General features: G+C 41.1%; 1 protein-coding gene across 1 annotated transcript in view; it reads right to left on the minus strand.

Annotated features, from left to right (window-relative positions):
• MAP3K7CL (MAP3K7 C-terminal like) overlaps positions 1-14,865 on the minus strand; it is an 84,477-nt gene that overhangs the window by 63,891 nt on the left and 5,721 nt on the right. Inside the window, exon 2 of the mRNA XM_075133258.1 lies at positions 13,993-14,140. Within this exon, the coding sequence (XP_074989359.1) occupies positions 13,993-14,010 (18 nt within the window). The 5' untranslated portion in view covers positions 14,011-14,140. The remainder of the gene's footprint in view (positions 1-13,992; positions 14,141-14,865) is intronic.

Genomic DNA, 14,865 nt, shown 5'->3' on the forward strand with positions numbered 1-14,865 from the left:
AGTAACAAGAAGGGTTTCTTCAGGTATGTTAGCAACAAGAAGAAAGTCAAGGAAAGTGTGGGCCCCTTACTGAATGAGGGAGGCAACCTAGTGACAGAGGATGTGGAAAAAGCTAATGTACTCAATGCTTTTTTTGCCTCTGTCTTCACTAACAAGGTCAGCTCACAGACTGCTGCACTGGGCAGCACAACATGGGGAGAAGGTGACCCAGCCCTCTGTGGAGAAAGAAGTGGTTCGGGACTATTTAGAAAAGCTGGATGAGCACAAGTCCATGGGGCCGGATGCGTTGCATCCGAGAGTACTAAAGGAGTTGGCGGATGTGATTGCAGAGCCATTGGCTATTATCTTTGAAAACACATGGCGATTGGGGGAGGTCCCAGATGACTGGAAAAAGGATAATGTAGTGCCCATCTTTAAAAAAGGGAAGAAGGAGGATCCTGGGAACTACAGACCAGTCAGCCTCACCTCAGTCCCTGGAAAAATCATGGAGCAGGTCCTCAAGGAATCAATTCTGAAGCACTTAGAGGAGAGGAAAGTGATCAGGAACAGTCAGCATGGATTCACCACGGGCAAGTCATGCCTGACTAATCTAATTGCCTTCTATGACGAGATAACTGGCTCTGTGGATGAAGAGAAAGCAGTGGACATGTTGTTCCTTGACTTTAGCAAAGCTTTTGAAACGGTCTCCCACAGTATTCTTGCCAGCAAGTTAAAGAAGTATGGGCTGGATGAATGGACGATAAGGTGGATAGAAAGCTGGCTAGATTGTCGGGCTCAACGGGTAGTGATCAATGGCTCCATGTCTAGTTGGCAGCCGGTATCAAGTGGCATGCCCCAGGGGTCAGTCCTGGGGCCGGTTTTGTTCAATATCTTCATAAATGATCTGGAGGATGATGTGGATTGCACCCTCAGCAAGTTTGCAGATGACACTAAACTGGAAGGAGTGGTAGATACGCTGGAGGGGAGGGATAGGATACAGAGGGACCTAGACAAATTGGAGGATTGGGCCAAAAGAAATCTGATGAGGTTCAACAAGGACAAGTGCAGAGTCCTGCACTTAGGATGGAAGAATCCCATGCACCGCTACAGACTAGGGACCAAATGGCTCAGCAGCAGTTCTGCAGAAAAGGTCCTAGGGGTTACAGTGGACGAGAAGTCGAATATGAGTCAGCAGTGTGCCCTTGTTGCCAAGAAGGCCAATGGCATTTTGGGATGTATAAGTAGGGGCATTGCCAGCAGATCGAGGGACGTGATCGTTCCCCTCTATTCGACATTGGTGAGGCCTCATCTGGAGTAGTGTGTCCAGTTTTGGGCCCCACACTACAAGAAGGATGTGGAAAAATTGGAAAGAGTCCAGCAGAGGGCAACAAAAATGATTAGGGGACTGGAACACATGACTTATGAGGCGAGGCTGAGGGAACTGGGGATGTTTAGTCTTCAGAAGAGAAGAATGAGGGGGGATTTGATAGCTGCTTTCAACTACGTGAAAGGGGGTTCCAAAGAGGATGGCTCTAGACTGTTCTCAGTGGTAGCAGATGACAGAACAAGGAGTAATGGTCTCAAGTTACGGTGGGGGAGATTTAGGTTGGATATTGTAAAAACTTTTTCACTACGAGGGTGGTGAAACACTGGAATGCGTTACCTAGGGAGGTGATGAATCTCCTTCCCTAGAAGTTTTTAAGGTCAGGCTCGACAAAACCCTGACTGGGATGATTTAGTCGGGGATCGGTCCTGCTTTGAGCAGGGGGTTGGACTAGATGACCTCCTGAGGTCCCTTCCAACCCTGATATTCTATGATATCAGTCCAGCCATCCTTTTCCCTTTTCTATAAATATCCGCAGTCTCCCCACCCCTAGCAAAAAACAACTTATGGACTATATAACCCATCAAGGGCAGAACAGAAAAGACAGCCCAAGAATACAGCAGCTTAAAGTTCTTGTATTTGGCACCTAGATACCACAAAGCGATTGGTACATTAGAGATAGGTACATATTTGTAACATTTAAATATATTAAAAGAACATTATAAAAGTTGTGAAGTCAATAGGTAACAGAGCAGCATTAATAAAATACTAGAAAGTACATAGCTATATATATATATAAAAATAAATACACAAGACTAACCGGCAGGCACACAGAACCCCAGAGTGATGCCATATTATGTCATGATAGGCAGCAATGTTTCTAGGCTATGTCTACATAAGTTATACTGACAAAAGTGCTAATGTCGCTCAGAGGTATGAAAAAAACATCCCTCTAAGCAACATAAGTTACACCAACAGAAGCGCCAGTGTGGACAGCACTATGTAAGCGGGAGAGGCTCTTCTGCCAACATAGCTACCACCGCTCATTGGAAGTGGTTTAATTATGCTAACAGGAGAGCTCTCTTTCATCGGCATAGAGTGGCTACACAAACGATTTTACAGCGGCACAGCTGCATCGGTACAGCTGTGGCACTGTGAGATTGCTAGTGTAGACATGGCCTAAAAAGTGTAGGGATCCCTAAATCCCTAAAAAGGTATTTCCAGGAATGACCTCTCAGCATTAGTTAATTAGTGTTGGTGCAAAATGTAATGTTATCCTGAAAATGACTTATCTTGATGCTTCTTGGAGAAAAGTAATCCAAGGTGGCAGTGCCAGTTAGGTAGGCCAACAAAAAGCAGGTTTCCTATGTGCTTTCAGACATCCCACATTCACAGGTTTCCATGCTTTTAGAGTTTTAGCTGAACAATTTCTAATAATGATCCTCAAATATACATACAGTTACACTTAGAAAACTCATGATTTGACACAAAACGTCCATCTTTTGAGCACTCATATTCCATTACTTACAATAGGTTCTTTAAACACACGGCACTGAACCACGTATATAAATAATGTTTATCCAAATATATCTGCTCCCCAATGCTGCCCCTTAGAGGACACATTTTAGAAGTTCATTATATCAAAGATGCAAACCAAAACCCTTGAAGACCACAAGAGTTGAAGTTTCTCAGCACAATGTAGGTTTGGGACCATTTTGAAAGAAACAGTTCACAAATATGGCAGATAGTCATGTAGGATCACTTCTTTTTTTTTTTGTTTTTCAGAAAGTTCCCTTTGTTTAATTTCTGCCTAGGGGTTGGTTCATCAACTTGATTTCCCTTCCCACTTTTGACTTACACTTTTAAATGAATGCCAAGTTTTTGACTTACAAGTGATTTTGTTCCTGTGCTCATTAAGCAAGTATTATAGCAACACAATAAAATCTCTGAGCTAAACCTGTGTAGTAATTTTTTAAGAGTTGCTAAATCTTTCAAAATAAACTTGGTTATAAACCATGTTCTGTAGTGTGCCGGTGTTGTACAGCCTCTGTGTATGCTCCCCAAATCCTGCCTCTCTTGGGTGGGGGATTATAATGGTATCACAGCAGTGCTGGTGCAACTGGGGTCTTCTGTGTCTGCATGGAGATGGAAAGTAAGATTTGCCTCTAAGTACCTGAAATGGGTAGGAAAGTACCCATTAATAATGTGTAATGCCCTGATTCTGCAAGGAGCTCTGTGTAGGTGGATCTCCATGCCTGTGCAGAGCCCCACTGAACTCAACAGAACTCTGCGCAGTCGGGCTCTTTTGGAGCATCAGGGCTTACATTTGCATGCAGGCACTGACAGGGGAGCAGATCCTGATACACTTATGATGAAACAACTTTCAATTCTTGAAGCCTTAATTTTGTACAAAGGTTCAAAATTCTGGAAAGAAGAAAACCTTATGTCCCCAAATGAACTTCCAGTATATTAAAGACAAAATTCATGCTTTCTGACACTATAAGCAGTGTAATTAGGGATAATACTGCTTTTGCTATGAAATTGCATTTGTGTTCCATTATTTCAAGTGCAAATACCCTTTACTTAGCCCTCACTGTCTGCACGTTTGTCCATTTCAGAAGAAGCACTATGCAATAAAGCGTAAGTTTGTACTCAGGAGAGATGCAGGACTGCATTAAAAGAGGGTTGCATTGTAAGTGAGGGATGAGGTTCACTACCAGATCTGTCCAGGGAGGGAGCAGGGAAGAGTATCCACACTGTGCCCAGTTACAGCTTATATTATCAACTTCTCTGTTATGCAGCACTAAAATTCTTCAAACTCAGCTAAATATAGAAAGTAACCATTAAGCTACACACATGGGATTGACTCCTCATTGCATCATTCCAGTTTTACACCAATCAGTGGAGTGATACCTGCATAAAAATAGAGTAATGCAGCAGTGAATAAGGCCCATCATTTCCCGAATCTGTGAACCTCATAATATAGTGCTGCTTATTATATTAAGATTGCTTGTGTCATCATGGCTAAGTATTGGCATTTCAATTATAAATCACAATTTTCAGTAGTTACAAACTAACACAATGTGGTGCACAAAATCCCAGCCTTTTTACAAATACATGTTACACTGTTTCTGAGTTATAAAATGGGGTAAATGATCTATTTTAAATATTCATTTGCTAAAAATTAAACTTTGCAGGTCGTAATTTGCAAACAAAAATTGTTTACAAAGCTTGAATGTATGAGTCAGCAAAGTGGAGTAAAGTTGACCTAATGCCCAAAAACATTGTTACACTTTCTTTACACAAATCCTACACCTTTAAAATACACAAATGTCACTCAGAATGTCTGTAAAATGACCAAAAACTTCAAACTTGGGTGTCCTAAGAGTACCTTTGTTTTCACTTTGGTGATGGTCCTTGTTCTAACTGGCACGGTTGTAGAACGGCTAAATAAACCTTACCAATAATTTTGTATACTCTCTAAGGGTTTTTTGCAATAAAAAACCATTTATGACACACTTAAAACATGTGCTCCAGTTTAATTGTTTCAGAATTGGCTGTGATTCCAATTATGCATCATCATTATCCTGTATTATCTTAGAACTACCAGGATCAGCAGAATAGAGAGCTCATTTAGGGCTTGTCTACGCTGGCACTTTACAGCACTGCAACTTTCTGGCTCCGGGGTGTGGAAAAACACCCCCCCCCCCCCCCGAGCGCTGCAAGTTTCAGTGCAGTAAAGTGGCAGTGCAGACAGTGCACCAGCGCTGGGAGCTGTGCTCCCTGCACTGGTAGCTATTCCCCCCGTGGAGGTGGGTTTTTTTATAGCACTGGGAGCGCTCTCTCTCCCAGCGCTATGCCGCGACTAAACAGCCACGTTAAAGTGTTGCCACGGCAGTGCTGCCACAGCCAACACTTTAACGTTGCTAGTGAAGACATGCCTTTCGTTCTTCAACACAATAACACAAGAAAAATGCAAAACAGAAGAAAGCCAGCCCGCCTCAGTTAGCAGTTTTGCTTCCAATAAAGTATTTCTTTAACAAACAAACAAACAAACAAACCCTACTTACACCAATTATTCTCATGGCTAATCTGTTTTGTTTATCCAGTATAGTAACTTCTCTCCGTAGCAAGAAGTCTGGATATCGTTTCCCATATGCAGAGCCCTTCTCCAGTTTGTAGGTATTTCTGCTTGTCCTTACATTTACAAGGGTCGGTCCTGGGGCCGGTTTTGTTCAATATCTTCATATATGATCTGGAGGATGGTGTGGATTGCACTCTCAGCAAATTTGCGGATGATACTAAACTGGGAGGAGTGGTAGATACGCTGGAGGGGAGGGATAGGATACAGAAGGACCTAGACAAATTGGAGGATTGGGCCAAAAGAAATCTGATGAGGTTCAATAAGGATAAGTGCAGGGTCCTGCACTTAGGATGGAAGAATCCAATGCACCGCTACAGACTAGGGACCGAATGGCTAGGCAGCAGTTCTGCGGAAAAGGACCTAGGGGTGACAGTGGACGAGAAGCTGGATATGAATCAGCAGTGTGCCCTTGTTGCCAAGAAGGCCAATGGCATTTTGGGATGTATAAGTAGGGGCATAGCGAGCAGATCGAGGGATGTGATCGTTCCCCTCTATTCGACATTGGTGAGGCCTCATCTGGAGTACTGTGTCCAGTTTTGGGCCCCACACTACAAGAAGGATGTGGATAAATTGGAGAGAGTCCAGAGAAGGGCAACAAAAATGATTAGGGGTCTAGAACACATGACTTATGAGGAGAGGCTGAGGGAGCTGGGATTGTTTAGCCTGCAGAAGAGAAGAATGAGGGGGGATTTGATAGCTGCTATCAACTACCTGAAAGGGGGTTCCAAAGAGGATGGCTCTAGACTGTTCTCAATGGTAGCAGATGACAGAACGAGGAGTAATGGTCTCAAGTTGCAGTGGGGGAGGTTTAGATTGGATATTAGGAAAAACTTTTTCACTAAGAGGGTGGTGAAGCACTGGAATGCGTTACCTAGGGAGGTGGTAGAATCTCCTTCCTTAGAGGTTTTTAAGGTCAGGCTTGACAAAGCCCTGGCTGGGATGATTTAACTGGGAATTGGTCCTGCTTCAGGCAGGGGGTTGGACTAGATGACCTTCTGGGGTCCCTTCCAACCCTGATATTCTATGATTTCACAATGGCTTAACAGCTTTCTAGCATCCATGTTATAATCTTCCAAATTACCTCCAATTCAATAACTGCATTTATGTATCCCTGAATAGGTCTTTGGTCTTATTGCTCTTAAGCACCATGTACTGTTTGACAGTATTTTCCACAGATAACATTCCCCAATCCTTCATTTTTATTTCATATTTTCTCTATACTGAACTGCAGGTTCCTAAACTATCTAGTTTATTCTGAATTGTATTGCTTTCTTCCTTTATTATGATTGCTCCTTTTGTATCATAAAGCACATGAATATCTGTTCCTCTTTTTACACTTCAGTTCCTCAAAATGGCCGGTTATCATCATGACTTGGCTAAATTCCAATCAGGCAGATACATTCTGCCTTCCAAAATGTCCTTGCATTTCAGTTGATTAAAATACTCTTCACTTCCTGTCCTAAATGACGCTGTTCTAAGTTATAGCTCTGCACTAATAAATGGCTGCCATTTTCCATCCCAAAGGTAAGTGTCATGAATGGGTGAAAATGACTGCTACGTATGTAATTTATGGATCAGACTGTCAGAACGCTTCATGTCTACTGTCCCTACTTAAAATGTACAGTCACAGTATTTATTTTTAAGCAATAAATTTGCTATTTTTCCAAGCTGTCCCCTCAAAAAGTTCTCCGTATCCAAGGTATTTCAGTGGAATTAAAAAGCATGTCCCTACTTTTCTCCCCAATTGCAGATTTTCAATAATCACAGGTGTGCTTTGGGAAATTTTGCATGAAAAATATTATATAATCGTCAATAATTATTTATTATTTACTAATACTCACTTTTCTACCATGTTTCAATCAAGATCCCATGCTGACGTTCCCTATCTGTGAATATACTTTCAGTTCCTGCTTTTGGATTTATATGGAAACATCTCAAGCTCACCAAAGTAGCTATTACTTCCAGAAATTTTAGCCCTATTTTTGAGGGTTTTTCCCTTGACATCTTGGGTTGGATTACTCTCTTGTATAACTCCACCAAAGTCAACAGGAATTACAGCAGGGATGAATTTGACCCATCATATTAAACACTTCACAACCTATATACTTAATTCAAACTAGTCATGTTGTATAGTGAAATCTCATAGGCTGAAAAACTTTTAAGATACTTGGCAGCATATCATGATGGTCTTGCCCTCTATGGTAAAATATATCAGCACCTTGAACCATGCTGTGATGCCTCTATCCCCTCAGGACGTGGGTCACTGTATGTATGTACTGTTTTATATTGCTTGTTTGTCTACTTAGGGTCTGCACTCAAAGACCTTACAACCTATGTCCCCTCTTTGCTCCATACAGTGCCAAGCACACTGATGATGCTCAATAAACAAACCTAGGAAACAAAAAATGAAAATAAAAAAGCTTTCTTTTCAAAATCTCCCCTCAGTGAATTTCCTCTTAGATTCCTATGACTCTTTTTATTCTCCCAGAAAAATTCAGGTCTCTGTTTCAGTATTGACCTCAGTTTCCAGCAGAGTCACAGACCCTCACTCATTCATCTTTAATCGTGCCCTGACTGAGCCAAACTTGACCACAACCTGAGCTCCTAAACCAATCTGAACACAATTCTCACATGCACATAAACCCTGAAATTCTAAGAAATGTGTGACAGAAGTATACATACAGGGAAAGATAGGGATAGTGTTGCAGCCTGAACTCTAACTCCACACCATTGTGTTATTAAAATACATGCATGATGCAAAATCCCCTCACTGCTGGGATTAAGCCACAATGCAGACTATTCAACTGCAAAGTTTCATGCTTAAAAAAGTGAATTTTTAAAACAAAGGGGAAAATTCTGAGGTAATATGTAAAGTGTAGTAAATTACATGTTGGTAATTGGGTGTAAGTAGGTATAAGGGAGTAAGATGTAAATTACACAACAAGTATCCAAAAGCAGGAAAAATAGGCCACCGCCTGTTTTAAAGTACAACCTCCCATCAGCTGCTCTTTCTGCTGCAAACACTATTCTAGCCCCATAACCTCTAAATTCAGTCTCATTACTATGGATAGTTGAAATTTTTGACAAAAATGTCTTTTCAAATTATACATTTTTTTTGGCAAATTTTTTGTATCATTTGAAATTTTCCAATTTTCAATTAAACAAAATAACATAGATGGATTCAAATTAAAATGAAAACTTCTTGGCTTTTGTTTTTTCTCACAGCTTCTCTTCTCCCCCTCCCTTTTTTCCAGTGGAAAAATCCAAAATTATTGGTTTTGAATAATGTTATTGGGAAAAGTCAGAAAACTTCAGGAAATTTTTTTTAAAAGAAATTTTTTAAAATTTTTAAATGGAAAAGAACTTCCATTTTTGACCTGCCCCACCTAGTACAGAGAGTAAAATTTAGGTATAAGAAGGTATAAATGACACTTGGTAAGTCTAGGATAGCCTAAAATTGTGTAATGTATATGGCGGAGAGTGGAAAAGGGGGAATTTGGTTGACAGTGTTCAAAAGCAACAGTATAATAGATAGATTCCTATTTATTCATTTACAACTGAAGAACTGCCAAGCCACTTTTTTCTGATTGATAAAAAATAATTGTTGTTACTCTTCCTTGGCTTAGATCTTGTTTTTTTGCAAAGATTTCAGCCCAGACACAATTGTTAAGAAATTACCACACTGAAAATAGTCTATAACGGAAATGCAACAGATCCTTACTGCAGTCGTCATCTTGTGAATAGTGGTCCTAAAATACATTAATTTGGGGAAGATGGGTCCTCTATGCTCACTTCCATTTTTCCCCTCTTAATTCATCCCTCATAAAGGCATCACATCACAGTGAACCAGGAAAGAGGTAGCCTGTGAATAGTTCTCCTGGATTAATATAAAAGTGCTGCTCAGGAACAACATTAAACACCTTTTCCTTCCCTTGAGGGCTCAGCTGTGTTGCGTCTAGAACACTCCCAGCCTCTTCTGTCATTGGAAGCAAGGGATAAGTCTACGTTCTGAACTTTGATCCCTCACATAGTAGCACATTGTGCTACCACCAAACTACTTGGGGCCTGGCCCTATGGTACACTGTAACCATCCTTGATGACCTTTCCCAGGTTAACAGATCAGAGAGAGAAATAAGGTCAGTTGTCCTCCTCCAAACCTCATATGTAGTCATATCTCTCAACTCTGTACCTGAAGACAGTGCCTCTACTGAAATTTTATTTCTTAAATTGCCTGTTTTGGGCTTATAGTGTATTTACTGAGACATCTGCTGACTTTGTAAATTGTAGAGATGTATAAAATGTTCACAGCATAAATTAGAGCTGTAGCAGTTTATGCCTGGTGTTATATGATATAGTTTGTGTCCTTTGACATATTCTCTGCCGTGTCTCTGGCAACATTTCCCAATGAGGTTCTTTCTCCCAAGCTCTTTTAACAAATTATGTGTTTGACTATTATCTCAATGCAAAGCTTCTGAAATCATTTACTGATGTTTTTCTAATTACTATTTCTGGTTTAAAGTTTCTGAAAAGTGTGCAGAATGTGTCTCTGTATTGAAGAAATCTAGCATAAAAAGTGAGCTTGTATATAACGATGTTTCCTTAAAGTGAAGTTCTATTTTGAAAAGTGACTACAATAATGGCAATAGATCTGATCTGTACTTGGATTTAGTCAAACCTGCTGATATAACTGAAATAAGATTTTACTGCTTTTTACTCCTGTTAGCACTGCACAGCAAAAACAACTATGAAAATAGTGCACTGGAGTCTACTACTCTTGTGCGTTATCCACAGACTTCATTACTATGTTTCATTTACAGAATCAATCAGTTACACTTGTGCAACCCCACTGAACTCAAACTGTTCTAGCATTAAGGCCATGCAGCAGCCCTGAATCTGAGCAGTAAAAACATGAGCTTTATGCTAGTTTAGCCCATACATTCACCCTGCAGTTCAGCTGAACCCAGGATCTGGTTAGTAGTATTCAGCTGACTTTCTGTAGTTCTTCCTTTTGGTTATTGAAACTTATTTTCCTATAAAGCCCTATATCAGTGGTTCTAAAATTTTTCCATATCATGACTAAGGCTACAATGTAGTCACGGAGGTCATGGAAGTCACGAAATCCATGACTTCCAGTGACCTCCATAATTTCAGCCTGTGGCGGTCGGGAGCTGCAGGCTCCCCCGCCGTCTGTGGGGGCAGAGACCTGAGGGGTATCCCCGCCACCTCTGGTGGCTCCTGGAGCTCCAAGCCGCCGCAGGTGGTGAGGGTACCCTGCAGCTCCCAGCCACCACAGGCAGCAAGGGAACCCCCGAGCTCCCAACCAACAGAGGGACCCCCAGAGCTGCGGGCAGCAGGGGTCCCCGGAGCCCCCATCTGCTGCAGGCAGCAGAGGACCCTGGAGCCCCAACACACAACTCGCGGTAGAGGTCCCCGGAGCTCCTAGCTGCCGTGCAGCTACAGGCAGTGTGTGGACCCGCAGATTCCCATTTTGTCACCGATATTTTTAGTAAAAGTCAGGGACAGGTCACAGCTTCCGTGAATTTTTCTTTATTGCCCATTACCTGTCCCTGACTTTTACTAAAAATATCGGTGACAAAATCTTAGCCTTAATCATGACTCCATGTTATAATACAAAAACAGCTTCTAATTCCCATCCCATGGTTTCGGAACCCCCTCTTCCATCTAGCTGTATGGTCATCACCCCCTAGTTGAGAAACTATGCCCTCCACTGTGTACCTTGACCCCATCACCTGACAGCATGGGAGCTTCAACAGTTGCAAAGAATATTAAAGTTCTGTACGATACACAAATAGCAACTTCCAGCTGAGACAGAGCCCACATAGCTCCTACTGACTTGGTCAGAGAAGGTCTTTCATTTGGCTCACCTGACAGACTTCCTGCCTGTGCACAATGGGTCAAACACAAGTCCTGATGAAGTCAATTGACCTCAAAAGTACTAGTGTTTGGTTTTACAATTGCTGTTTGGGTCTTAGCACAAAACAAGTCTAAACACCAAATCTGCTAATTGGTCAAACCGATTCCATTGTCTGGTGACAAGTTAGCAGACATAACAGGTACAGTAACAGCGCTTAGGCTATCAGAAGTAAACCATATTCAGTTTTGATATGATCACACTGACAATTTCCACACACTGGAAGCTTACTAATGGAAAATCTGTTGTGAATACTATTCAGGACCTAATCCTTTTCCAAATATAGTCAACAGGATGACTCAGGATCAGGATCATTAAGTATGCAATCAGTATTCAGACATGTATTGTTTCTTACTGTGGTTTCAAAACAAAGCAGAAGAGAGGAGACTCAGTGTGGCCATATCTGAAATCTATTCTTCCATAAAAGATGAGAAGCAGCTGGTACTCAGAGTTGATAAGATAAATAATATTGATGACAAACAGAAGCTGTGCCTAATATCCCTTTATAAGCAAAAAGACAGGGACATCTTCCCTGGTTGGACGCTGTTTCAGGCACCCAAACCTTTATACACAGGGCCCAAATTAAATCTGGCTCATATCCAACACGGAGAACTGCTAACATTGCTGAGTTGGTGCTGACTACTTGTTTTCTGAAACAAGGCTGTCACCTTCAGTTCCTGTCTATTGCAAGTGAAATGGTACCTTGGAAATTCTGCATACAGTACATTTTTCTTTACTAATCTGGTTAATTTTCATTTAACCCTTTCATTCTGCTGAATGTAAAACCATTACTAAGAAAAGACATAGTTAATTATTTCACATCTGAGTGTAATAAATATAATGCAGTACTTATATAGCTCTTTGCATATTCACAGCACAGTACAAACATTAATGAATGAATACTGATTCTATGGGCATTATGAAAAGAATCTGTTACTGTTAAGTATATATTAGATCACTGATTTCCTAATCTATTACTGTCTTATTGGCTTTAAACAGTAATGTGACATTTTACTGTTTTAAATTTTTTTTTTTTATAAAATGATTTCTGCCTGTTCCTTTTGTATATGCGCATGTATTGTTTTTGCCTTGCTTAAGTGTAACTTCAGCAGCTTTCCATAGCAGTTGTCTTTCTATATAAATATATACAACAGTACATTATTTTTCTCAGCCTACCATTTTACGTTTAAAGGAATATGTACACACGAGTGATTAAAATGAAGCCACTAAGAAAACAATATGTAACAACACTACAGTTTTAGATACTGAGCTTTTTTGAGAGAGTATAGTAAGTAATGTGCTCTGTGAACCAGGTTGAGGGAGGGAGCATAGTCTCGTGCACAGAACACAGCACTAGGACTAAACCTTGGGTTCTATTTCTGGCTTTGCCACAGGTTCACTCTGTGACTTTCAGTGAGCCACTTCAGATATGTGTGCCTCAATTTTCCCATTGTAAAATGGAATAAGAATTCTTCCCACTGTACTGAAGTGTTGTGAGACTCCATTCATTAACATTTTTAAAATGTTTTGAGAATCTTGTATGAAAGACACTATATAAATTCAAAGGTCAAGATCCTCAGTTCCAGCCAAGGAGTGTACAATAGTTAAGAAATGGGAGGTGAAAAGGTGGCCTTTACATTTCTCTGATCCACCGCCAACTGTTGGGCCAGTCTGCTAGCTGCTGGCAGCCCTAAGGGGCTGATATGGCAACCAGGGATCAGTGAAATACAGGGAAATTCCCATGGCCACACCAATGTTCCTCAACCATGCTGGCACCAGGGAGGTGAAGACTTTACAGACTTTGGGCCTAATCCAAAGACTACTGAAGTCAATAGATTCCCATTCAGTGGGCTTTGGATCAGGACCTCTGTGGAATCTTCATACCACAGGTTCAGATCACACATAATTAAGAATTCCAAAGTTAACTCTCCCAACTATCACACAATAGGAAAGAGGACAATACAAGAAGACGATCGGTAGGGAGATGCTTGGCCAAACTCTTTCAAGTTAAGGGGTGGCAAAAAAAAAAAAAAAAAAGTATAACACTAGGAAACTCTTCTATCCTCACCCTGAAATTATAAGACTTATGTCTTCCTTGGAGGTTCCAGATTGCATCAGACTGCATGGGCATCCTGGCCAACATGCTGGGGAACTATCTAGATTTACAAGATTACATATCTGCATGTCCCAGCTGCCCACCAACAGAATCGGTGGTCTTCTCTCAGGATCTTGCACCTCCACTAAAGTTCTTTCCTTCAGCATCATCACCACCAAGAGAAACTCATGTCAGCAGTAGTAGCTTCTTTCCGGAAATTGGGGATTGCAATTATTTTTATTATTTTGATCTCCATAACTGGGATCTAGTACAGTTAGCTGCAGTAGTCTCAGTCATTCATTTCCCAGACTATTGTCCTGTTCTAGCACTTCAGTTCTGTATTAAATACAGCCTGAAGCTCATTGAACTCTTTCACAGTTTCGACCCTCTGGTTATCAAGACATCTCACAGATCCTTAGAAAGCCTTTCTATCTCCAAAAAGGAGTGATATGTCAAAACAGCAGCCTGGAAGCTTTAATTTCTACACCAGTGTTCTCTTCACCAGAGAATGCACTTACCGTGGCTCCTCGTACCATGTCTCATGTTGGTTCTCTGGGTCTCATCTGGTTCTGGAACTCTTTCACAGGCAAAATGGAGCCCACCAGTTTGCAAGACCTGGAGGAGATGTAGTCATTCCTTTCCAGGTGAATCTTCCTACTCATGGCGCTAGAAAATTACAAAAACTGTAGTAAACATTTCATTTGCTACGAAGAAGTGGAAGGCTAAAGTGGGGATCACAGAGTTATCTTGTGGCTTGATCTATAAGACGAAAGTGCCACATAGGGAGTCACTTCCTCTCTGTGCCTGTTTCCCCTTCCATCCTTTGTCTGTCTTGTCTAGTCTGTGTAACTTTTTTAGGTCTGGGACTGTCTTACTATGTGTATATGTGGAATCTCGCAAAATGTGTCCTGAACCTGGCTGGTACCTCTAGAAACTACTTTAATGTAAATACGACTACTACTACTAATTGAGATTATAGTTCTCATTCCATACTCAGCCCCATACTCTTTGTGGTCCAACACCACTGTGTTTCACATGAGGGAGGATGAACTCTGCATAGCTTTATAAAAATGAGGTATAGCCCTCAGGCCCCTGGCAAATTGCCACTGGAGCCCTTCATTGGCCAAAGTCGGAAGCCCCTTGGCAAAGTATAGTTTCAATTTTATATTTATAATTTCATCAAAATTTTTTTTTAACTTTCCATTTTCCAGCTGAAGACTCCTGGTACTGGATAGGCAACTGGAAATGAAGCTACTTTTTTACACACTATTCTTTGCATCTTTGTTAAAATTTTGCCATCCCGAAATTTGATGAAACATGTGTTTGCAGATGAACTGGGGATTTCCATTTGTGCAGTAATAGATTTTGGCTGGTGAAGGAGCAGTCAACTG

This window comes from Caretta caretta, chromosome 1 (assembly GCF_965140235.1).
Source record: "Caretta caretta isolate rCarCar2 chromosome 1, rCarCar1.hap1, whole genome shotgun sequence".
NCBI classification, from domain to species: domain Eukaryota; kingdom Metazoa; phylum Chordata; order Testudines; family Cheloniidae; genus Caretta; species Caretta caretta.